This window comes from Neophocaena asiaeorientalis, unplaced genomic scaffold (assembly GCF_003031525.2).
Source record: "Neophocaena asiaeorientalis asiaeorientalis breed wild unplaced genomic scaffold, Neophocaena_asiaeorientalis_V1.1 scaffold218, whole genome shotgun sequence".
NCBI classification, from domain to species: domain Eukaryota; kingdom Metazoa; phylum Chordata; class Mammalia; order Artiodactyla; family Phocoenidae; genus Neophocaena; species Neophocaena asiaeorientalis.
Genome location: NW_020172818.1, coordinates 1,880,883 through 1,907,034, shown reverse-complemented (window position 1 = coordinate 1,907,034; position 26,152 = coordinate 1,880,883). Strand labels below are relative to the sequence as shown.

General features: G+C 37.0%; 1 protein-coding gene across 1 annotated transcript; it reads left to right on the top strand.

Moving 5' to 3' along the window:
* Positions 1–898: 898 nt before the first annotated feature.
* On the top strand, positions 899–16,548 carry LOC112397547 (slit homolog 2 protein-like). The gene is made up of 5 exons (XM_024741781.1): positions 899–1,077; positions 3,814–3,885; positions 5,041–5,112; positions 15,858–15,929; positions 16,455–16,548. The coding sequence occupies exons 1-5, from the start codon at positions 899–901 to the stop codon at positions 16,546–16,548; spliced, it is 489 nt and encodes a 162-aa protein (XP_024597549.1).
* The last annotated feature ends 9,604 nt before the right edge of the window (positions 16,549–26,152 follow it).

Below are 26,152 nucleotides of genomic sequence, written 5' to 3'. Positions count from 1 at the left end.
GATATTCCTGCCTGCTGGGCGACTCGATTGCCCTTTTGTCTTTTCTGCGTGACCCCGGGGAAGGCCCTCGTGCGGAGCGTCTCCAAGGACGCCGGGGCGGGAGGCGGAATTGCCCAGACATCCTTCAGCGAAGTGCATGTGTGTTTGCAAATCGTCCTCCGCTGTCGGTAGACGACGAGGACCGGCCCGGGCTGCGGAGGAGCAGCAGGCCGGTGGGGCAGGCCGCGTGAGTGAGCCTCGCCAGGAGCCCCGCAGCGCGGTCCCGCGCCCCCTAGGCTGCGCGTCAGCCCGGTGCGCCCCCGCGCGCCATGTCCGGTCGTCCAGCGCGCTCCGCTCCCGGCCCGCGGGGCTCCTGCGCCTTCTAGTTTCGGAGAGCCCACTTTGACCGAGGCCACCATTCCTACTGAGCCTCCTTCTTCTGTCTCCTACCGTCCCCACTGGAATTGGATTTGCAGAGGGGGTCGGTGGAACCGGATCACCCCTGTTCCACGCGCAACTGGCCCCTGCATCTTCACGATCTTCACCGCGGTTGGGAGCTCCAGGTCTTTTACCTCCAAGTTGATATTTGTGAGGCAGACGACGCGTGATCTCCTCCCCGCTGCTTTGGGGTCTCCCTGTAGCCTTGGCCGGGCCAACTGATCTTCAGGACCTAAAGTTGCCCAAGGAGCGCCTGCCTTGCAGGAGGAGGGTGAGGGGAGCTGAGAGGCGTGTATCTGTGTTAGCTTTACTGCCTTGAATATTCCTGTTACTTCTATATTATCTTGTGCACGTTATCCGGACACTCTGGGTTGCTAGACTCGCGCCAGGCACTGGGCCTCAGGCACAGCGCAGTTCCAACAGAGCAGCAAGCTAAAGAGAAAACCCCTGGCGCCGGCGAGCTAGGAGGCGGCGGGGGAAGATGCGCGGCGTGGGCTGGCAGACGCTGTCCCTGTCGCTGGGGTTAGTGCTGGCGATCCTGAACAAGGTGGCGCCGCAAGCGTGTCCGGCGCAGTGCTCCTGCTCCGGGAGCACAGTGGACTGTCACGGGCTGGCGCTGCGCAGTGTGCCCAGGAACATCCCCCGCAGCACTGAGAGACTGTGAGTATGGGCTCTTCCTCCCCCTTCCTCCCTACCATCGGGGTCGCGCAGCCCCTGCGTCGAGACTGGAGGGACTGAGCGGCACAGAGAACTGTGCCTGGGTCAGTCCTCACTAGCTTTCCCGAAGGCGCATCCTGGTCTTGAACTCTCTGGGAGGGCGCTGCCCGGGGAGGGGCCACTGCCCAAGGAGGGGCGGGCCCGCTGGCTGCTGCGCTTGGTCCCTTCTTCCCGCTCCAGTCCCGACACTCGCAGCCCTTTGCGGGCGAGTTCTGTGAGGCTGGGGAGACGGGGAGATGGGGGACGAATAGTCGCGGATGCCTGGGGCAAGGGAGACGCGACTTTGTTCCTCGGACTCTGCAAACGGAGTCACCTTGCGGTTGGGAACTGTCGCGGGTCGGTTCAGGGCCGAGTCCCGGCTCTTGTCATCGCGGGGTGGCGCGAAGAAGGGGGGTTGACGCGGGAGGGGGGTTACTCAAAAGAGAGAAACCTCCGCTCCCCGGCTTTGTGCCGCCCTCCTGGGGACTGAGGGAGAGGAGACGGGGTCGTGGGGTGGCTGAGCCCGCCCAGGGGCGCTTCTACAGGCCGCGGAAGGAAGGATGCCCCAGGACGGCAGCAGCTTTCGCGGTGGCCGCGCGCAGCCCCCAGCGACTCTTCCCCCGCCTTTCATTTCCCCTGGGAGGAGGCGGCGGCGGCGGCGAGCCCCAAGGACCTGTCCGAGGGGGGAGGCTCCGGAGACGGACCACGTCCCGTCGGCTAGGCGAAGTTAGGGCTGGTTCTCCAAGCGGAGCCGGCCAAGTCGGGTCTGACCAATTTGGTGACCCTGCGGCCCTCGGCTGCCCCCTTCGGCCCTTCCTGCTGAGCCCTAGTGCCCCCTTTCCACCTTTCTGGCAGTTTCTGCGTCCCTGCTCGTGGCAGCCTCTCCCCTTCCTTCCTCTCTTCGCGCTCTGCTGCCCGCAGACATCCCCGCCTCCCTGTCTCTGTGAGCCTCTAATGAAGAAGTAATCGCAACGCGGGTGTTGACGGCCCACGCGCCGCTTGTGGGGCGCTTTCCGAGTTCAGGGAAGTGGAGCGTGGAGGCCGTTCTCTTTGTGAACGCAGAGGCCGCCGCCCCGCGCTTCCCGGGCGCCCGGGGCGCGCTCCCCTCACCGCTGAGCTTGGGCCCGGCGGGGCGAGGGCGGCAGGGGCAGCGCTCACAGGCTGCGCTCCCCGGGGCCCTGCGCCCCCAGGCTGTGAGGGGGGCGGACGGCGGAGGGGACGCCTTGGACTCGCAGGTTTCCACCAGCGCGGCCCCGCAGCGCGTTGGGTCGATCTTCTTATCCAACCCATTTTCCTCGCCCTCAGTTTAAAGGCCAGAGTTGAGCCATTCCTTCCCTTGCCAGTGGCTGCCCCATCCCGAGCCCCACTGGGCCGCCCGCTACTCCGTCTCTGCCCTCCTTCCCTGGCCCGCAGCGCTGGGCAGGTTGAGTCCCTACCCAGGGTATCTTGTCAGAATATGATCTCCCAAGTTTGTCTGAGACTGGGGGGGCTGGCGGTGGCGGTTGGGACTCAGCTTATGGCAAGTAGCCCGGATAAAGAAAGACCCCAACCACTGTAGGAACAATTCGATGGTACTTTGCTCAGCACGGAAAATGGGTTGGGGAGAAAGCAGTGCAGAACTCTCTTTTAGCCCTTGTCATTTCATGCTATTCAGAACAGTTTAAAGTTTAAGCACTAACATGTCTTATTCAGCAAAAAAGGAACGGTTCGGGGAAAAAATAGCAATTGAGTTTTAAGGTCCTTGAAAAAAAATTTACCCCTATGAGGGATCTATAAAGAAGTTTCAGAAAATAGTTTACTCAGTGCTGGCTTATAAAATTATGTCATTGACAACATAAACACATTAAATACACATGATGTTTTCAAAGTCAAGGTAGGGTTTACTTCCGTGAAGGAGAACATTCAAACCGCAGCAAAGCCTGGTTTTATTTGAAATGATTGGAACCAGGGCAAGTTTAGATCTTGACCTAAGATGCCAGAAAAGGGGTTTGTGACTCTTGAGGGAAACGTGGTGCTGAAATCTGAACAAAAATGTCAGGGCCTGAATACTATTTCCACTATTGCCCTTGCTAGTAGTTTTCACTTTACAGTCACAGCGGGTGTCCCTGAGCTGCAAATGAAGAGTTTCGTTTTCTTACAAACATAGAATTGTTGGAAGGTAAATGCTTATAAATGCGAGTCTTTGAAGTGCAGTTCTTTTGATGGCACTCTAACTTTATTCTTTGCCTTAGGAAGTTTAGCCATGGTGCCACCTAAGGATAGGGTTCTGAATTTTTAAAATTTTCTTCCTGAATAGTATTAGAAAAGTGTTCCTTTAACTTCCTGAAGGTAACTTTTTGGGAATGTTACTAGCAATAATAGTAAATAGCAGAATACCTGTGAAATTAATATACACCTCCTTATAAAAAGCAAAAATTGAAAGCATCCCATATACACACAAAAGAGAACATCTCTTGATAACAGAATCACTTCATTTTCTTGTCATATGACAGCAAGCATGGACTCTGTAAACTTAATCATTTTAAAAATTTTCTTTCAAAGATGACTTCCTTTTCTTTCTCTTTTACTTTGCAAACTACTTTAGTAATTGGAACTGATCCTTTATCTCAAAGCTCTTATTTAGTTTATATTTGTCTTTGTTTAACTAGATAGTGGTAGAAATTAAACAGAACTTTCATTTTCTTACTTGTTTTATCTTAGGGATTTGAATGGAAATAACATCACACGGATTACTAAGACAGATTTTGCTGGTCTTCGACACCTAAGAGTTCTGTAAGTATGTTCTTCTGTGTTTTGGAGAATTCTCTTTTGTTTTTTAAGGTTGTGTATTTTGAATTGTTACTGATCTCAGTTTTAATAACTGCCTCAATGACAGAAACATAAAATTTTAAAAGGCCTTGGTTTCCTTTTTTTTTTGTTTATCAGTGTACTTCAATTTTAATAAAAATGTAGGCCTTTATTTTAAGGTTGGATGCAAGCCATAGAAACAGTATAATGGAAATGACTTCAAATGTTTGCTATACCATACCGTAAGTGCCTTATGCATATAAAAATGTAGAATAGTTGCTTTTACAATATGAATGAGTAATGTGAGACATTTGATATGCTTTTAGGATTTGAGATTAACTATAAAGAATTTAAGTGGGCCTGCATTTTATTATTGCTAATATAAAGATGTTCAGACTTTTCTAGCAAGCAACATGTACCTATATTTTGTAACATTAAAATCAAACAATCCAGGTTTTCGCAGAGTTTTTAGTGGGAACTGTTTCTCTATAAAAATATGTTGGTCATATTTTGAATCGTTTCTTGTATTTTAAAGCTTTGCAACTCATAAAATTGTTGCAGTATGATTACTTTTTTAATTAATGTGTTAAGTTAGTTGTGAATAAACAATCATTTGAGATTCAGTGTAATGTAAAATTGTTTTTACCTATAGATTTATAAATGTTTACATTGCAGTGCACATATACTTTTGATCATGCGTGTTCATTGTTCACTTTTGAAAAACACATTTTTGGCCTTTATGAATTCTTCCAATTTCTGACATATATCCATCAGTGAATTGAAGTATGTGTATGATGAATTATTGTATGTTGTTTCTTTCAGTTAAGAACTCACTTGAAAAACAGCCATCAGAGTTGTAGTGTCATGGGTTACTTTTCGGGATATACTATAGTTTAAGGTTCAGGATTCTGACGAAATTTTGTGAGAAACTGAATTAGTATTTTTTATGAAAGTTTCGTGATGAGGATGCTATTTTCCTTCCCTGATTTTTCTCAGATATAACATTGTTAGATTTGATATTGAATCTCAAACCAGAGCAGTATTTAACTTCATAAAGGGACAAGTTTTCAGTTGCTGAACTGACACTTTTTCAGATGGTGAGTGGTAACATTAAGACTCCTGTTATACTTTGCATTTCAGTCAGCTTATGGAGAATAAGATTAGCACCATTGAAAGAGGAGCGTTCCAGGATCTTAAAGAACTGGAGAGACTGTAAGTATTTTCAATTCCAAACTTATGACGACATAACTATATTTTAAAAAATAGTTGCATTTCAAGGACCATGTCTTCAATTTCATGTCTTAGTCTTTGTAAGTTTACGGAAACAAGAAGTTGATAAAGTGATTTTCAAACTAATTTACAATTAGAAATAATAGAATTTTTGCATAAATAGTACTAACTTGTACAAGTTCAAAAATACAGACTTACTTTCCTGAGACATTTACTTCCTTGGTAACCATTGCTTTGGTACTTAGAGATGTACATTTTTTCTTATTTTTCATCTAGTCTGTTTTATTTGCTTATGTAGGAAGAAAGGTGGTAATTTTATTTGCATTTATGGTACATTATGGAAAAGAAGAGTTTTGCTGATAGTTATTTTAGTTCCCATGCTATTGCTATGTGTGTCATTAGTGACATTTGAGGAAATATTTAAAGTTCTTAGTGATAAAGATTTGCTTTCTGATATTTAACACTTGTGGTGAATATTATTAATAACTGCTATTTACAGTTTTATTTCATTATTTTATAGTAGCTTTCTAAATTTTTTTTTGCTGGAAAAAGAATTTAGTAGAAATGGAAGTAAGAGTTATGTTATCAAAGCACATCATTTAACACTGATTGTTTTTTTCCAAGAAGATCAAATGTGAACTTCAGGATTTAAAATACATTTTTATTTTTTCAGACACAAAATTTTATGGATTGTTATATATTACTGGAGGACCATTATTATTTAATGCCTATAGTGTATATATACAAAAGACAAAAACCTCTGCTGAAATAATTAGATAAAATACACAGTTTGTCATTTGAAATATGAATAACATATCTCCATATGTCTTGATAATTCAAGTTTAGTAGCTTTGCATTTCTAAGGGCAAATATCAGCTCTCTTAAAAGTAGCAACAATTATTTTAATGTTTCCATGCCTGCTTTAAGAGGCACTTTAGGTAAAAATTAAAATTTTATTTAAAATAAAATTTATTTAAATAAATTTATTTATTTAAAATAGTGAAATATGAAGTTCATTTAGGGCATAGCACGTGCTCAGATTCACTGGGCCCAAGGGCAAAAGTTAATTCTGTGTAACTGTAAATATAAAAGTGGCTTGTCAATTTCTAAGGTATTTGTAAATATAGGCTACATTTTTATAACCTAAAGTAAAATTAAACAGAGATATCTAATTTATTTTGCTATAAAATTTTGTTCATGAATAATATTACAATATAGCGATATAATTGTGGAATTCAAAATAAATTTAAAACCACTACTTAGAGTTAGTTTTGGGGAGGAAATAAAAATAAGTTAAATATTTGGTTAAGTTTATAACAAAGTTTATAAGTTCGTAAGCTGTTTCTTAATATATAAAAATACTCTGAAAGTATTTATTCTTTGATATCTTTTATGAATAGCTAATCTCTAGTGAGAACTTGGCAAAAGTATTTTTAATCCATCCATTAAAAACTAAGCATTAATATAATTTAAATGTTTAGTAAGATGAATAGATAATTTTAAATTATCATTTAAGCATTAACAGTTTTTTCCATGAGTAACTTTTATTTATTCATATATATGTGTTTAGTAGTCACATATATACATTTTTCCATGTGAGAGAGAGAGAGATATATATATGTATGTATATGTATATTTTTTTCTTAAACAACTTCGATATCATTGAAGGATTCTCAGTGGCTTTTCATGAAGTCTGTATTTTGTTTATATTGTAATTTTAAATATTTTCAGAAACACGGGAACAAAACAAACTTTCTCATTATTTTTCAAGCCACTTTGGAGTACCATTTGAACTTTCATCTTGAATAAATGAACTTTTCCTAAAAATTATTAACCAGATACCTTATGATCTGAAATTCGATTAAAGTTGTAAGTAGGTACTATTTTTTGACTTTTACTTCCCCGGGAATGTCACTTCATCTCAGAACAATTTTCTGTTCTACGGAGATGCAGTCAGATGTTGCAGAGTGGGAGGAGGATTTGTAATTTTGAATGAAAACTAATATATATGCAGGACTTCTTTAAATCACCCCAGCTGTTGGCTGAGAGCAAATATTTCATATTTGTGAGGAAAAGCTGAGAAAATTCCTTTTGTTTACAACTGCCAAGTCCATCTGATGGAAGCACATTGTTATCTGACAGCCAATTCATCTCCTTGGGACTCTGGAATTCAAAACCATTTCTTAGGAACATTGTGGATACACTTTTCAAATATTTATTTCTTTAAATACATTAAATGGCAAGCAGTTTTGCTAAAGAATGCATTCAGGTTATTGTGGAACAAACTATTTTAAATTTTTTTCAGTTTATTAATTAAAAAAAATTTTAAAAGCTACCCAGAGAGTTCTATAATCAAATTACTGTGGCCTTATAATAATATTATTATGGTATATATTCTTATTGTAGTAGGTGATGTCATTAACATCACACAAATTGCCTTTTTTTCCCCTGAAAGTTGCAAGAGACAATGTAATAAACAGGAAGTAATCAGTGAATTAACTTATAAATAATTATACCTTGTGTGAGTTTATATGTTTTTTTAGCAATTTAAATGTGAGTTTTAAATTCAAACTCCAAATTATGAAAAGGTGTATAAATGCAGGTTTATCTTGTGAATGCCATTTATACTGTGTATATAATATAGCAAGTTAATTTTCTTTCTTTGTGTGAAGAACAAAAAATAAAAACATTAACTTTATTCATATGCAATTTATGGTTCTAAGTTATTTTTTCATTTTAAAATGATAAAATCAGAACAATTCCAAATATTTTGTGAGTATTTCAAAATTATAAGTTTTTTTCTTTTTATCTTATGTTGCTAGAGTTTTAACTTGATCAGAAAGAAGACATCTGAGAACAGAAGATAAGAGCTGTGCCTTTTAGAAATCCAACTTTTAATCTCTAAGAAACAGGGTCACGTGATTAGGTTGGATTTAATTTTAGTATAGGATGAGAAAATCATTATTGGCAAATCAAAGCATTATAGCTACAAAAGAAACACATTTTTTCCACTTCAAAGAATTGATGAAATACAAGGTTATCAGTCAAAATGTCAAGTAGTAGATGGGTATTGAAATCCTCCCTCCCTTCCTCCCTTTTCTGTCTCACTGCCTCCTTTCCCTTCACTTCCTTCTTTGTATTGTATAGAGAACAACAGCAGATGATATGATGATCAGAATGTGGTTATGAATCATTGTAAAAGGAATAAGTTTTAATCATGCCTACACACTATGAGCACACAGTACTTCCTGTTTTGACAGTTTCCTTCTTTATGCCCAGACCTAACATGTGCACTGGTGGATTCCCATGGATGCTCTGTGTTGCCGGTAGCACCTGCTTATCTGGGATGAGAATGAAGCCTTGAGAATGTGCCTCATGTAGATTGCATTAACAGGTCTCATTGTTTAATCAAATGTTCAAATGAAATCTAATATAGTTAAGTGACTAGATAGTCAATGGAAATTAATTAAGGAAAAACAAACTACAAATAAGCTACAGTAAAGAAACATTTAAGAATTATACTTCTTTATATTTCACGGAAGATGCCTGTGTATACTTGCAATAAAGTCTCCATGCAAAATTATTAATTCAAGGTATTTCTTGGTTAGTGTACAATGTGTTAGAAGGCTAAAAAAATCACATTGGGACCCCTGACTTTTCTATGCTGGTGTAAAGTTATGTTGTTCACTTATGTCTTATGGGATTATGCTGCAGTCATTAAAGTTCTATTTTATGGCCACTTCAGTATTTCACTACTGCAAATCATCTGCTTTTGTAAGTTGCTGGATAATACAAATGCAAGAGTATGAGAAAGGTTTTGAAATTTTTTAAAGGTTGTCCAAAAGAAATTAGGGTATTTTGTCTGAAATACAATGAAACACTCAATGCAAAATAAAATGTATATATGCCTAGGTTACATTAATGAGAACCAATAGCATGCCATTGAAAACCTTGGATATTAGATATTTCATTAACTTCACAGTCATACCCTTGCAATAAGGAAATTGCAGAAGTGATAAAGGCAAAGTCTTGGACTGCACTTTTTTTCCTACCAATAAGTTGTAAAGGCATTCCTATAAGGCAATATTGCTTTAAACATTCCAAATTTTGGTATCTTTGGATCTGAGATTACCTTTTTTCTACTAACGTTGTCATTTGATACTCATTTTTACTTGAAAAAAAGAGTCCTGAAAATATTATTATAATGAAGCCATGCAAAGCCTGTTCACTTAGCTATTTTAAAGTTTCTATCAAGTAAATACAAAGAAAATACTCATTTTAATTTAGAAATGTCTTTACAATAGAGCCTAAATTTGACTAGACACTATCCTCTCCTTAAAGGATATCTAAAAGGCACATGTATTTTTTGAAGGTGGTGCTGAGTTATTTCTCCCTGGGTGTGCACACCATGCGTAGGCATGAGACAGCCAATGTGAGGCTGAGGAACTACGGCACTCTAGAATTTTTGTTGTAGGTCGCTATACATGAGTTCAGATAGAGAATATGTTTGTGGAACAGGTCTGAAGGAAGGCTCCCCTTATCCCCTGTTCATGAAGGTGGAGAATCCCTCTTCTGACTCATCCTGCAAGTTTATAGGCAACACATAACGTCCTTTTTCTTGAAGTAAGGGCAAACTAACAGTGCTAATCTCCTTGGAAAAGAATGCAATCTCATCTTAAAAGAATTGTTCTCTGGCACCTTTATACCCAAGTTTAAAATCACGGCAGTTATTTTCTTGGGAAAGGCTCTTTAAAGAACATCTCAAATTCAGCAAAAAGGCTCAGTATGTACATTGTATGAGATTAAATCATGCACCTAGATGTTCAAGAGTGTATCACTATCTGTGATAGCCAAATATCAAATTATTTTCACCTGTTTGTAAGCAATATTGAACGATTTTAAATTACATTTACTGACTATGGTCTTAGAAGGCTTTAATGCAAGTGCACTATTAGAAGTTTTGCAGAACATTCAATCTGCCTGAGAGGGTTTCTCACGCAGCGTTTTTTTTTATGGGCCTTGAAGTTGAACGGTGGTGAGAAGGCCTGTTTGCTCTTTGTGGACCGTTTTATAAATTCTGAAACAGCAAGGCTGTTTATTTTTCCCACATCTGTTTTGGGCTCATCCTTTGTGATAGTGTTTGCTGGATGCTGTGTCCTTTATACCTCCCCTGAAATGAGTAGTTTAGTTTGCACTGTTACAATGTATTTGTGGAAGCAGCGAATGTCAAATATTTTACATTGAACTCTGTCTTTCATTCCTGTTGGATACCTTTCTGCCTGAATTATGCCTTCTAGACTGAATTCCACAAATTTACATGGAAGGAGAGACTTTTCTGTATGGACTTTGTATATATTGCTCTTATCTGTTTTCAAAGCAATTTATATCTGCTGGATTGGGAGGAATATTGGTGAAAACACTTTCAGAATGAAAGTTTGGTAACAATAGCACTGATTTGGTTTTAATGCAATTGGAATCTTGCTTTAAGATAATATTAACAAAAATTTGTTTGATTGTCATCTTGGCAGTGTCTGTCCACCCTGGATGAAGGTGGGGCTTCATCTCTCTGCTGCTGCCCCGCTCAGTGTAGATAACCTAGACTCCCCTCAGTGTAGGCACCTTGTAATTTTATATGCTATTGCCTGGTGTCCTATGAATATTGGCAGACACTCATTGGTTGTGCTGTTGATTATCTTTCTAAACAGATACAAACTCTTCTACCTGCTTTTAAAACATTAGATAGGAGTGGCATCAAAAAACCCTTGGTTTCAATTCCACTGTGAGATCTTGATCAAATTGCTTCGTCTTTTAAAACTGCAGTTTTATCATCATTAAAACAGAAACAATTATCATATCTCATAGTATTGGTACACGATTTTAGCAAGATAATGCACAGAGTTTCACAAAATGCTTGACACAGAGTTAGCACGTAAGGAACTATTATTATTATACATTTCAGCATCTCCCTTCCTGTTTTTCAGAAACTGAGTTTCTGAATTATTTTATCTTATTGAGCTAATAAAATGTGTCTATAATAAATTTGACTTTTAAATATCCATATTTACCATCATTTTCCTTCTGAGTTTCTTATAGCATATAATCAATAGACAAGATGTGAAGAAAGTACAAAACCTTCTCCAAATTTTTTTCAGAGTATTTATCAAAATCTCTGAATGTATAGAGAATATCAAGAAGTAACGGGAATGAATAGGAAGCAACATTTTTATTAATAAGTTTTGATCTCCCTACCACAGAATATAAAGGGTGAAAATACTGATATAACTGCTGAAAGTGTAAACTTTATCTACTACTAGCTAAATGTTAAAAATCTTTGCTTTAAAAATGTTAGCATAAAAGGCAAATGGTAATTTACCTGAGAAGAAGGCATTTATGTTTGAGAAATAGAAGATTGTAAAAGATAGACTTTTTAAGGCAGCATTTATCAAATACTCGTTACAGATCAGGCACATTGTAAATACCTTACATTTACAATGACAGGTAAATATGAGACTTGCATTTTTTACTAGCTTTGGTAAAATCGTTTTCATTTTACATTTTGGATTGGGGTGAACTTTGCAAATGTTAATTGAATTGAGGTGAAAGTTGAAACAATAAGAGACCTCCAACCTCTAGTAATGGACAAGTCACAGGAGCAGCTGGCAGATAATAATTTGAAACAATGCATGTCAGTAATGCTTATGCTGCCCTTCAAGTTGAGGTTGTTAAGAACCTGCATTTCAGAGGCCAGTGATCTTTAGTGTGACCCAGAAAGATCATTCACCCTGCTGAAGGCCACACTGAAAAAATAGCCCATAGCACAGAGGAAACAGTTGCTGAGATCTTTCTTATCTTTACCCTAAAAATATGTGTCTCGGAGACACACATTACACACCTTTCTGAAACCATGAATTTCTATCCAGCGAATTTTCAGTCAGTCTCCTGAGATCTTGTGGGCAGATTCCATCTAGCTGGTGATGACACGGGAGCTGAATATCACTGAATCTCTTATCTGTCCTTTGACACAATTGAGTATCCTTGCTGGGAACAATTGGTAATTGACCCACCTGGTCTGCTTAATGCAGCAAATTCATGTTGGTTCCCATAAATCCTCCTCTGAGATGCCCTTAATTCACTACATGCTGTTTATCTGTTCTTGGACTATCAGATTTTACCTTCTTTAACACATTTACCTTAGAGTTATTATTATGACACTCACCTTCAAGCTACTAAGAAATATTCTGTGGTATTAGAAGAAGCTAGGTTACTTCTTCTCGAGCTGTGTTTAGAAATTGTTGTGCACCTTGATAGTCTAACTTAATTCTGGATTTAAAAAAATCCTCGTTAGTTTACAAACTTAATTTCTGGTCATTGTATTAGAAATTCTGCTTAAATTTTTTTCCTTTATTGGATATTTTGGAAGAGTTTCACTTTTTATGTTAATGTTTGTATTTCAATTTATTCTTAGTTCTAATGGAAGAGGAAACAGAACAGGAAGCAAAAGTGTATTGATACTCTTTTAAAGAAAAAAAGTGGAATCATACTATTTTTCTATGCATGTTACCATGTCACCTATTATCTGCCTTTTTTTGTATACTACTGTGTCTTATACACATGGTAGGCTTAGACACGTTAAGATCATTCATAATAATTTTCATAGAATAGTGATAAATTACTTGAATTCTGAGAAAAATATTTTATACGTATTTTTGTTTTGCTCTCAACTTTAGGTATTTTAAATAGATCATTAAAATAGTGAACTGCCTATACAGCTAGTTTGTTTTTTTTTAATAAAACTTGGTGTTTTATTTTTAGGCGATTCATTCATAGATATTTAGGAAGTGGGCTACGTAAAACTATATTTTTCCCAAAAAAAGATTGGTGAAAAGGAAAGTTGAGGATTACATTATTTTGAGGAATGTTTAGACTGACTCTTTGAAAGGAGTGATTCAGAGGGTATGTTCTGGAGTCAGCCCACCTGAATTCAGGTTCTAGCTCTACTTTCTATGAGCTGTGTACCTTCATCCAAAACAGCAGTGACAGTAGGACCTACTCATGGGGTAGAATGAATGTGATAATTCATGTAAACTTCTCAGAACAGTGACGTATCACCTAGTAAGCTTAATATATGTTAGCTATTACTTTGGGAATGAATTAAGAACCACTAAGAATTTGAAAAAGAATTGAGAAAAGACACTGCTTGCACCGTATCTAAATTATCTACTTTCTTACAATATCTGAAATGAGACCAATGTAGACCCATTAACAAGAAATCTAGTAGCAGCCCTCAGTCACTTGGGTATCTGAATTTGTTTCACCATATTGAATTCCTTCCAATTTCTAGATGACGTTGAGAATGGCATGGCTGGGGGAGGTTGAAGGAAGGGAAAGGACGCAATTGCTGTATAGAGCACATGAAAGCAGGTTTGGTGGCGGGTCTTAGGTTATCTGGAGGGTGCCATAAAACCTAAGGCGGGTACCTTAGGGAACATGCCTGGAGAAAGTTGCCTGAACATAAAATGCACATGCTAGGATTTTGCTGAACTATATCAAAATGCAAAGAGCAGTTTTTCCTAAGGACCTAATAAGTGCCCAGGAAGAAGGAAGGAAATACACAGATATGGCCTTTACACTTGAAGAGTTTACGGTGTAGTGGGAATCAGACCAGTATGTGAATAAATATAATATAGTGTGAGGGACTCTTATTTATCAAATACTATGGGCATATGGAGACACAGGCAAGGGAGGAATCAACTTTAGGAGAATCAGGGGAATTACACAGAGGATGTAAGAAAGTACCATTTGGAGAAAAGGGAAAGCTCCGTACAGAGAGTTGCCTGTGCAGGGGCTGGGGACCTGAAGGAGCGTGCTTGTTTTGGCTGGAGAATCATGGACGATGTTTGTTAGTCCAGTGGTTTGGATCAGATTATGAAAGCACATCTCTGTCATTTCAAAAATTGCAATTGCCTCTTTGGACAATGGGGAGTCTTCCCTAGACAAATTCTCATTAGACCTGTTGTGAATACTTGTAATCTATTTTTTCAGACACAATATCACAAGGTCATCATTAAGTTATATTTTATTGAAAATGTTTAATAGTAGACTCTGGAAGTACTCTTTCCTCAGAACCATGCCTGGCAAAGAAAAAAAATTAAAGCTTTTTGTTTCACTTTACAGTTAACCTTGTTAAGTGCTTTATTCATCAAAATTAGTGTAGGTGAAAAGTAAGTCCACCCTTTCACTACTGATTTTACTATTTTTCCCTCTGATTGTCTCAGCATACATTTTTATGAGCAAGCATTTTATTAAGTGCTGAGAGTATTTCTATAGATGACCAACTTCTTAATAATATGAGTTATGTAGCAAAAGATGGTAAGCATAGCTATCATTGCCTCATGGCATTTTAGAGTTGGAAGAAGTTCTGAAGTTCACCTTGTCCAACTTTTCACTTAATGTAGAATTTCTTTTTATTACATCCGTTGCAGGGAAAAAAATGCATAGCCTCTGCTTGAATATATGTGGAGTAAGGAGTTGAGAGCTTCCTAAAGCCGATCATCCCATTTCTTTATATCTTTTATACTTAGAAAGGTCTTCCTTATGATCTACTTTCTTGAGTTATAATTACTAGTGCTATTCCTGCCCTCTAGAGACTAAATAACTGTAATTCTGCTCCCATCTGATGACCGTTTAAATATGTCATCATATTTAAAAGGGGGCAAGATTGATATGCCCTCTTTTCCTGCCACCTTAACATTTATCTTTACCACAAAAAACACCTCAAGTTTCTTCAGTGTGATGTTAGTTTCTGGATGTCCTTACTCTCCTCTAGAGCTATAGCAGCTTATAAATCATTTAAGTGTGCATTTTACATTAGCTTGTCATCATTTTATTTAAATTTGGGAAAAGTAGAGAGGATAGATATTTATTTTTACTGAAATGTTAAATTGTACACTTAAAATGAATGAGATTGGGATATGAGTACATGAGGGCTAGATTTTGCCACTCTTTAGGTAGTGTGCATAGTCCAAAAGAGCTTAGTTATGTAGTACCGGGGCTTAAATTGAGTTAGAGTTGCAATCAAATTCTTTTCTAAAATATTTAAAACATCCCAGTATCAGTTAAACATTAAGAAAACATTACTTAAACATTTTTGCCCTCATTGTTAGTTATAACTCAGCCTTATTCAGTTAAGAGTCAAGAACTGTGGATTGAGGTTTTCTTGTGATTTTGCCTAGAGGTAGAAACCATGCTGACACTTTCTTATACATTTTTCTGAAACTAAATGAAAAGCTAAAAAAAATGAAATTTCCACTTCCCCTCAGTACCTTGGCTGAAAATTTAGGTCATTTGGGACAGCGTATGAATTATTTTAGGGCACCATTTAATATGGTATTTCTGCTGTATGTTGAACTTGCCTAACCTAGACACCAGAGTCTGAGTCCAGAAATCCTGTTTCATTGCATCTGTGCTGGTTGACTGATGTTGCAGGGGATGTGAATTTAGAGTTTAGGCCCCAGTAATCATCATCTGAGTAAGCACAATGGAAAATTGCTTTAAAGAGTCATGTAACAAAAGGTGTAACCAACTTCTGATTTTCAATGCTTGAATTCTCTTGAATGTCGTTTCATTCTTTCCTGAAATACAGGATGAGGCATGACACTACCCAATCACAGTCTCATTGTTGGGTACTTTTTATGTAACATATGCTTTGTTTTTGTTTTTCTCAAAAGGCGTTTAAACAGAAATCACCTTCAGCTGTTTCCTGAGTTGCTGTTTCTTGGGACTTCGAAGCTATACAGACTGTAAGTAGACAGAAATAGTTATTGTTGCTTTGGGTAGTACCTCGCGTTTTATTAAATGTATTTTGGATCTGTTTCCTTGTGCTTTCCTGGAATCTATTCATCTATTCATCTGTAGATTAATGGATTAAAAGTTTGCCTTTCTTTCTTTTCTTCTTTTCTCTCTCTTTTCTTTTTTGTTTTTTTGGAAATTTATGATTGGTTTTGCAGTAGTTCCAGTTCTTTTATTTGGTTAGCATTTACTGATTCATGTGTATGTTATTGTAATTGTATTATTCTTTTTTGGTCCTGATGGGGAGATTTACCTAACTTCTTTATGGAAACTTTTGATTAAGTTCTGAAGGGAAAGATTGCCACTGCACTTCCTCTTCAGAGGAAGTTGGCAGTGTTTTCTTGTAAAGTTGAGGTTTTTAATGTCAGCTTTTTTGATATTGTTTCTGTATTCACATAGTGTTTATTAGTCTGGAAATATTATTATAAGATATTTAAAGAGGACTGTAAGTTTCCTCTTAAATATTCCTTTTAAAGCCAGAATTCCAAACTGTGCAATATGAACGACTGTAAGGGTTTCATATCAAATACGTCATTGACTGTTAACAGAAGTACTTTGGAAGGAGCGTAATGTGAGTTTTAGGCAGAATCGGTTTTTCTTCCCTGGAATTCTTGTTCACTGACCTAATGTGCATAGTGAAAATATACTTTTGAAAGCTTTTAAAATTAGATTTTCAGCCACATGAATGATTTTGTGCAGATGGGAGGTAAGCTACAAAGTGTTGGAAAAATAAATAACAATGATTATTGATGTTTGTGGATGTTGTGAAAAATCGTTGGGATATATAGAATAAATTGCTCAGCCTGGCTCCCACCTGGATGGTGGGGAAAGTCCCATATGGTCATGCTTGTTGGGTAAGTGAAGAGATTGCTTTTTCTGAACTTGACTTTGTAGCCACGGCTTTGTGGTAGCCTATTAGTTCAATATTGTTGTTATGAATTCCAGAAGTAGGAAGGCCCTCTTCCCACAGCCCTCCCCCGACATTGTATCTCAGTTAGGCTCTGTGTTAGGTCCTCCTGACACCTTAGCTGACTATAGAGAGAATTTTCTCAGCAGGTGAAGGTGGAGCCAGCTACATACCAGGTCTTCTCTCTAGAGTTTGACTTTCCTGATTCTGTTCCCCTAAGGATAACCAAAGTCACCTAGCAGTATTTCTCCTCTGCGTTGTGTTCCCTGCTGGTTAATTGACCCAATTTAAGTAAATCTAAAAGAATCAAATAAAGAAACCTTGAGACCGCCTTTTTAACAAGAATTCTCTAAGGACTATTTTTACCAAGGAAACTAGATGTAGGCTGTTATGAAAATTATATGTATGAATATAAATTGATACTTGTATTTAATTATTTGTGCTTAGTTTGCAAGAAGGGCTACAGAGATGGTTTTAATAGATTCTACTTTCTGCTTTAACTTTTTTGATTGAGGGGATTTTGTAGAATTGATTTCAAAGCTAGTATACATTGAGTGCTATTAAATTACTACTTTGCTCACGATGTGCATATAAAAACAATCCACGTTGTCTAGAAAATTTTCTGTTTCCTATGTAGCTGTGAAAATATAATTTAAATGGAATGACTGTTATAGCTAGAATTAAAATTATTAAGCTGAAGAGAGGAAAATATAGGAAGTAACTTTAACGCTGTCTCTGAGAAACTAGAATGTTTGATTTTTAGTCTGGAAGTACTTGGATTAATTTTCTTAGAGGGATTCAGGTGGTATAATCTAGTGCAGAATCACTTATCAGCAAATTATATTCTGTTCAGTATTTTGCCCCCTTTTACAATGTCATATAATGGACCAAGGGATTTTCCCTTATGTTTTGTTATGATTTTATAACTTTATGAAGCTGCTGTATGAAAGAAGATGACTTGGAATCCTTATGTGAGTTAAAGAAACAGGACCCATAAAACTATAAGGCAACATTTTCTAGTTAATTAAAAGCATGTTAACAAGTGGGGCCATAGGCAGCTAGAAAATGTGTTCAGAGTCATGTTGTGCCTGTTTGGCTCAAAGGATTTCCCCGGGGGAGTAATGGAAGATAAAATTTTGTTTCTGATGTGGGACTAGTTGCAAGAGGGACTTGAAAGCTTTGATTTCCTGAAGTTAGAGCTTGATGGCTTAGTGTTCAGTACTGATTGTGACTTGACACCTGACATAGACACTGGATACACATGGAAACATAGAGGTGTAATTTTTTTCCGCATCAGGAAAAAGGAATCTTCTTTTGAGTTGAGGCACTGTTCTCTCACCTGAATTAGACCTAGTGGATTGTTAGCAATGATCTTTCTCTCAAGAGGAAAGTTTTAAGCTACATGTAACCAGTTTTTTATGTTGGTGATCACTAACTGATTAAACAACCACCATTAAGAGTATTTAATAAATAAAGGAACAAAAGCTTGTGAAGCTAGCTGCCTGTCTAGTTTAATTTCCAAGAGGAAGGATGCAAGTTCAAGTATTCTTCATCTGCTACAGGTGCCTAGTAGCTAACCGGAAACAACTGTTCTAACAGATGGAAAAATATGCACAAATCTACATACAAAAATGTCCTTTAAAATGTTCATTTAAAAATGAACTTTTCTTTCACAAGAAGGATAAGTGACCAAACAAAAGATACAGAATTTTGGACAAACAACAGGACAGTATGTTGTGACAGGGAAAAGTCGACTGGTAGCTGTATTTGCATATCAAATGATCTACAGTTCCCTACTGTATAATTCAGTAGAGCCATACACATCTAGAATTCATGAAAGAAACAAATTTAGATTTATTTTCTCTCTATAAATTGATACGTAATGCTAATTCGTACCTCTGGTTCTTTTCCTAACTTATTTTATCTTTTACCCTTACTTAATACTATTGTTTCCTGATACATAATCAATGAAAAGGTTTACTTGTTTTACTATATAGTTCATACACTGATGTTTGACTTTTATCATTGTTTGCTTAGATTAAATCTAAGCAAACTGGACATTATACAGATTTTCTTTGTGCCTCTGTAATGAATAATCGCCATTTGACTCTTGGCTGAAAATGAGATGCCAGGTGAAGAAGCACACATGCTTTTTTAAAAAAACTCTAAATGCAGTATAAAAGAAAAAGAGGGTACACTGTATATGAATTATGATTCGACACGGTTGGTTGCTGCTAGCGGCCAAATATGCTTTCCCTTTGCTGTCTGCTCCAATTTCTCTTTGGACGGGTTGAGAGAGCACTCCATGTTCAGGTCAAGATGTTTGCTCAGAAATAGTAGTACAGTTGCAGCTGTGTTTGTTGGAGCAGGAGACTAGTTTAAATAGCATTACCATTTATCCAGTCCATTAACAGAACTCTGTAAAATAATACCAACTCTGCATAAACTACAGGACAGTGTAATAAAATTACAAGCGCTTGTTGACAGATGGAAAGTGTAAGTAAAGAAAAAAGAAAAGTAAAGGGCCATAGGTTGGAGGTTAAGAGACAGCACATAGTTTTCTTAGCTTATGTAGATACTCTGTCCTCCCCCTTTGCTCCTCCTCCAAAACTGAGGTTGCACTTTTATTATCAGTTTAAGAGTGGAGAACATGATTTTCAGAACAATTAGGAGCTGGTTAACGGACAGAAATTTCAGTGACTTTTGAAATGGTCGATTATGATTGAAATTTATGAGTAGCTTATACAGATGTTCCTGAAAAACATGACCTTAAAGGTGACTTACCAGCTAGAGTTTGCAGCCACTCATCTGGGCTCATTAGAGAGGAATTTCATTGCTAGTACTGTGGTTAAGCATTCCGTTACAAATATTTGTTTTGTGGTTTTCAGTTTATTTCTTTGAGTATTATATATTTACCCAGACTTCTAACATAAGCTTAAGTAGCCAAACCACAGTGCAGAAACTCATTTTTCACTTGTATCTACTGAAACAAAGCAAAACTAACAAACAAAAACAAATACATAGGTCCCAGTGATTCATTTTTTTACTTCTTTAAATAAAAACTCTTTATTTCTGGTTAACAAGTGGTGTTTCCCTAGAGACCTTTGGAGCCACTAAATTATCTAACTTTATAAGTAGTATTTTTAAAGCCAAGGACTCTTTTTATGGCCTAGTGACTCCTTACCTGAGACAAATAAATTTTGAGCGCTTAATTCAATTGGTCAGATCACAATTCCTTTGCTGTTGGATAGGATCTCAGATTCTCCAGATACTCTTTGATAATAATTATTGGGGATATTTAAGAGGAAAACAATTTCTATTAAGGTAAAAATTGATTTGTGAAACATAACAAATATACAGTGAAGCTGTCCTTATTTCCCTTTCTCATAGAAGGAGCTTTAGCTTTTGATTTTGGTTTTTAATAGTTACAAGGGTAACACATCCTTATATTAAAAAGGTTTAGGGGACTTCCCTGGCAGTCCAGTGGTTAAGCCTCTGCTCTTCCACTGCAGGGAACTCAGGTTCGATCCCTGGTTGGTGAACTAAGATCCCACATGCCTCGTGGCCAAGGAAAAAAAAAAAAAAAAAGGTTTAGACAGTTCAGAAAAAGAGAAAAGTAAGTGAGGATAGAAATTATTCATGATCTCACCATTCAGATATAACCGCTAGTATACTTGACAATTATTAGTAGATTAGTTTTCTTTTTCTTTTAATTATGCTATAAATGCTGGTATACATGCATTACAAAAACATTTTTTTTAGTATCCCCAGGGTTTAGTATAAGGCTTGACCTTTAGAAAGCTCTCAGTGTTTGATGTATTGAATTAAATCTCCATTGGGCTCAGGGTTTGTAACTTGAATGAGCAAATAGTAACACTGGGAAGGTAGTATGAATAATGGGGAACCAAATTAAATTTAAAGGGTACCTTGGCTAATTAAACGTTTGTCCCCTTAGGTTTTCTAAACATTGACGGGTATCGGTAGACACTGAAAAATCAAAATGATCCATTTTCCACCTAAGCAAAATATACCTTAATACTGCACTTATATAAAACTAACCTCCCCCCTCCCCCAGTTCTCTGATGCCAATTAAGTGTCAGGATTCTTGGATTCAAGGATAAAAGCAGAAGAGGGCCGTGGTGCCTGTGTCAGAATTCCTCTTGAATTAATTTCTGCCAGCTCTGATTAAAATGTGGGCTCCTTAGAGGTGTCAGGTGTGTAGTTTCCTGCTTCATTTTACTCTTGGTCTGTTTGGCCCCTGCCACAGTAAATCTGACAGTGGTAGTGCAGGAATTGCAGGTTATAGTTGCCAGGGTTACTGTGGTCCCGCCAGATCGACATCATTAATCATCCAGGGAGCTGCCATGATAGCTGCCGCTGATCTCTGTTGCCAAGACTGCTAGAGAGCTTCAGGTGCGGAGAAGAAAAGTTGTTCGGAGGTGGTTTGTCTGTGTCATCATTTGATGCATGGATACACTATTTGTATTGTTAATACTGATACCTTGCTAAGGGGAACAGATTGACTCTTTATCTTTGAAAGCAAAGACTTCATGTGAGAGATAACACTTAGGAAGGTGTTAACTGTCAGTGATTAAAACCTCAAGTCCCTTATTATTTATTAAGTAACTTATTAATTACTTATTATTACTGAGCCCAAGGGACTCTGATCTTGCCACTTAAAAAACAGATATATGAGGAGTATTTCATTGAAAGAGATTACTGTTATATAACCGAAGGTTTGTTTTTAAATAGGTAGACAGAACACTTCATAGACTGATATCTGGACACACTTCAGAGTAGACATTACCACTTGCCACGAAAAAAAATTAGGCAAGCCATTGAATAGGACTTTTGTTTATAAATCAACATGCAATCGTAGGAGTTAGAAGTTATAAAAGCAGTGAAGATTAAGACTGTATTTGAGATTTTTGCCAGGCCTCCTGCGGGTAGTTTTTACTTTAAAGGGATCACTAATAAAAGACTTGTTACTGGAGAATGTCAGAAATTGGCAAGTTTCTACTATTGCCAAGCCACCAACTAGACTTTTTGAGTGTGAAATCCACAGCATAGTTCCTGGCAGAGGAAAGTCAAGTGCAGAAAGGTCTTTCCCACTCAAGTGTACTAGTTTAAATAGTTGCTTTCCCAAATGTAAATGTTTCTATTTCCACCAGCAAATACTCATGGTTAGCCAACTTGAATTTGGCGAATCCTGTGATAGGTGCAGGGGAGAAAAACTGGCATGGTGTGTGGCCCTCTGTAATATGGGACATTTGTTGACCTCAACCATTGCTAACATCTGACCTGTAATATGTAAATTAAAGCCTACAATGTTCGTGGAGACTGTGTTTTTTTTGAAAGATGAATTTAAGTATATGATTCTCATGTCGAAAAGATATTATTCAATACACGTCATCAGGGAATATTTTAAAATTTGACTATAAATCATAAAATTGCCACTGCCATCTCAAGATTACAATTTGGGGACTGAAGTTTATATAAATATTAATTCTAGGAACAAGTGTCCATAGTGTGTTAGTTCTAATGAACTAATTTTAATGTGTTTACATTATGTTTTAAGACACTGAAATCAATTTATTTTATGAGAGGTTGCATAAAATACTAGTGTTTAAATGCCTACTCAGATATTAGTAGCTTTGCTAGCTTTGTCAATCAATGGATACCTCCGGAGATAAGGTTCCTTATCTGTAAAATGGGGATGATATTTACCTCCTGGGAATATTTCAATTCACAAGATAAATTCTGTATTCAAAAGAACATTGTCAACTTTCCAGTATGATAGAAATGATGCTTGTAGGATTATCATCCTCTCATTGCAAAATAGCATGAAATAATAGTCACAGATGTCCTTGCAAGTTGCCCACAGTCAGCAAATCTCCCAGTTCTCTTTCACATCTCTCTTACATTTATTCTCCGTGTAATAACACATACATAAGCATAACCACATTAATTTTTTAACACTGCCAATTAGCATAAAACGTGCATTTGCATCATTCCAATTCTCCTTACTTGGCAACCCAAGTTACATTAAGGCCAGAATGTTTTTAATGAGATCTCTTACCCACTCCCAGTTGATGATTCATATAATTTTAAAACGCTTATATAAAATGAATCAAGGATAGAAAAAGAGGCTGTGATTCAGGAACTATTTATGTTAGTCTACATATTAAATTGTCGTTTTAATGATGTGTTGTCTTGAATAACAAAATGAAGGAAAAATATGAATTAGTTAGAAAATGCTGAGTAAACTCCTTAAGGTATAGGTAAACTATATTGAAAGTCATTCAGAAGATTTACGTTGTGTTGCTAAAGAACATTTTTATTACTAAGATTTCAGTTTTAAAAACAATATAAAAGAATTAGTTCATTGAACTTGTAATATACAAATATGATTTGATCTGTGGAACATCCTGCCACCTTTACATAAGCTGCAGGTGTGATTTTCAGTGCATTTTTAGACTAAATATTTTGTCAAGATGCAGTTCAAATTGCAAACTGTTTAGCACTTTGGGTTTAAACAATGATTGATAATGAAATAGCTTTGAGCCTGAAGTTATTTTTATTTTGTCTGTTTTTATCATAACTCCAATACTTTTTATATGTACATAAGCTTTGCAGTCAGATGAATGTTTATATGTCCTCTTCATTACCTGTTACCCACAACCAAGTTATTTGCTATCAAGGAATTATTTATAGAGGGTTAACCTTAAAACATTTGATAAATTGTGATATAAGAAACTTAGGGCAAGAGTTTAAGAAAGCCTAAACTCTAGAGAAGGAAGCAATGAAGAGTAAAAAGTCCAGTCTTTGGCAATACCCAAGGTCTAGGGTACAACATGGCTGTGTGAAATGTTATTAAGAGAACATCTGTACCTCTTGAAATGTCCCCCAAATGAATGTGAACAGCTAAGTATGGCAACTTGATTTAAGTGTTTTAAAAAAAGATGTAAAGAAAAGAGAAATAAATAAGTCTGGAAACAGAATGGAAAAAGATAGCTTTGCCCCCTCATGATAGGTTTCTTCTACTAGTGAAAGATTAAAGCTTGAAGTATGTGAATAGCTGAGAATAGCACAGAGAAAGGTTGATTGCTTCCCCTCCAACAGTTCCAACTGATTGAAAAAAGCCTAAAGTTTTGTTTGTTCTATGTCTTAAACCATCAGAATTCTCTTTTAGGACCAGAGGAATGCTCTGGAGGAAAAGAATCCAAGGATAAAAAGTCATTGCAAGCCAACAATTGTTCCTAATCCTCACAAAATGCTGGAGAAATTAAATTTATTCTTTATTGCTCAAAGTGTTACCTAGGTCACTGGGCGATGGGAAAATTGCACTGGAAGTAGAGTAGGCGCAAGCTTTGTTTTGTGTCTAGATGCTTAACCTTAGACACGACAAGGCATCTTAGAGTGTGGTGGGAACTTGGTTCAGAGCATTAACACCAAGACTTTTATTACCCAGGATTTATAATAGGCTGTGCTGTCAGGAGATGAAAATGTTGTGTTTACATTGCAGTGTTAAATGATCATTTAATTAACACCTAAGGAAAAAAAAAGTTGTGAAATTCTTAGCAGCTTTTACTGTTGGTTTCCTGGGAGGTTTTAATATCCGAGTTTCATTGAGATTTCTTTTTGTTAGTAGAGACACAAAAGACATTATACACTTTTTAAGGAAGACAAACAGTTTAACCTTGACCCTTTTTTTCCTAAAATATTAATTTAAATTACATTTTAAATCTGGTGTGCTTATTTAAAAGGTTTCTAGATTCGTATCTCAAAAGTATGTCTTAATTAAACACTATTTCTATGTAAACATCTGGCATTTAAATGTTATTTAATTTACATTCTAAACTTTCTGCTGTAAAACATTTGAAATTGCCAATTAATTTACCTTAGGTGTAATATATTTACAGTATTAACTATATGAATTTTACATCTTTTAAACTACCACTATAGTTATATTGTTTTAAGAATAAGGGTCAAAATAGGTAAACATTGTCAAATGATTCTAGGGGCGGGGGTCGGGGGTGGAGGTACATTGTTATTATATTATCATCATCATTATGTAATTAGAGATCATTATTCTCATATGATGCAAGAAGTTTATATATAGACAATAGGAAGAATGATGCCATTAATATGAAAATTCAGATTTACTTCATTAATTGCTAAAAGATTTGATGCTATCAAATGCCTTCACTTATTCCTGATCTTTTATAAAAACAATTCCCTAAGATAGAGTGGTCTTGAGACAAATTGATAATATTTGGAAAATATAATATGTACTGCCAAGGGCAGCCGCACACTCAGTAACACTGTCTTTTTCTAAAAGAATTATTAAAAAATTTATATCTGTTACTCTTCTCATTTTATCTAGGTATGCAACTTCATATTTTAATATATGAAATATTAAAAAATATTTGTCGTTACTTGCTATTAAATTAAAATCTTTCTTAATTTTTCCAGAAATGATTATACCATTATAGTGTAGTTTTTGTAAGTACACTATTTTTATTCATATTGCAACTAAACATGTTTATTCCCATTTTTTTTAAGTTTAAATTCAAATGCCTCAGGATAAAACCTGCTTTCTGTATTATTCATGGTAAAAGAGTGCAAGGAAGCTTGAATGTTATTAAAATCTCTTAATAGAACACTACCAAATGTAAAATAGATAGCTAGTGGGAAGCAGCCACATAGCACAGGGAGATCAGCTCGGTGCTTTGTGTCCACCTATAGGGGTGGGAAAGGGAGGGTGGGAGGGAGAGGCAAGAGGGAGGAGATATGGGAACATATGTATATGTATAGCTGATTCACTTTGTTATACAGCAGAAACTAACACACCATTGTAAAGCAATTATACTCCAATAAAGATGTTAAAAAAAAAATCTCTTGCCCTGCTTTGAACCAAGAATTATATTCTCATTCACAAAATACTACTCAGCATTACATAGCCACTTTGTACAACATTATATGCTCTCCTTACTTCTATCAAGTTTCAGCATTTCTCTAAAACTTTTCTCTTTTTTTCTTAACCCACATGATTTTTTTTCTTCCCAAAGCTGTTTCTCCATCCAGAGTCTAGTAACAAAACCCCCAAGTAGGAATATTGCTTTAAATGTTATCTCCTTTACACACATACCCACATTTTGATTGAGGTAGTTATAAGACACAAAATGCTCAAAAGTTAAAAGGTATGAAAGAGAGAGAGGAGTGACGATATCTGGTTACTTAACATACTGGATAACTAGTATATTC

Bases quoted from the DNA above. Each gene is read 5' to 3' on its own strand.
- LOC112397547 (XM_024741781.1), top strand. From the start codon at position 899: ATGCGCGGCGTGGGCTGGCAGACGCTGTCCCTGTCGCTGGGGTTAGTG. The intron at 1,078-3,813 runs GTGAGTATGGGC...GTTTTATCTTAG, and splicing joins CCCCGCAGCACTGAGAGACT to GGATTTGAATGGAAATAACA. The intron at 15,930-16,454 runs GTAAGTAGACAG...TTCCTTTTAAAG, and splicing joins ACTTCGAAGCTATACAGACT to CCAGAATTCCAAACTGTGCA.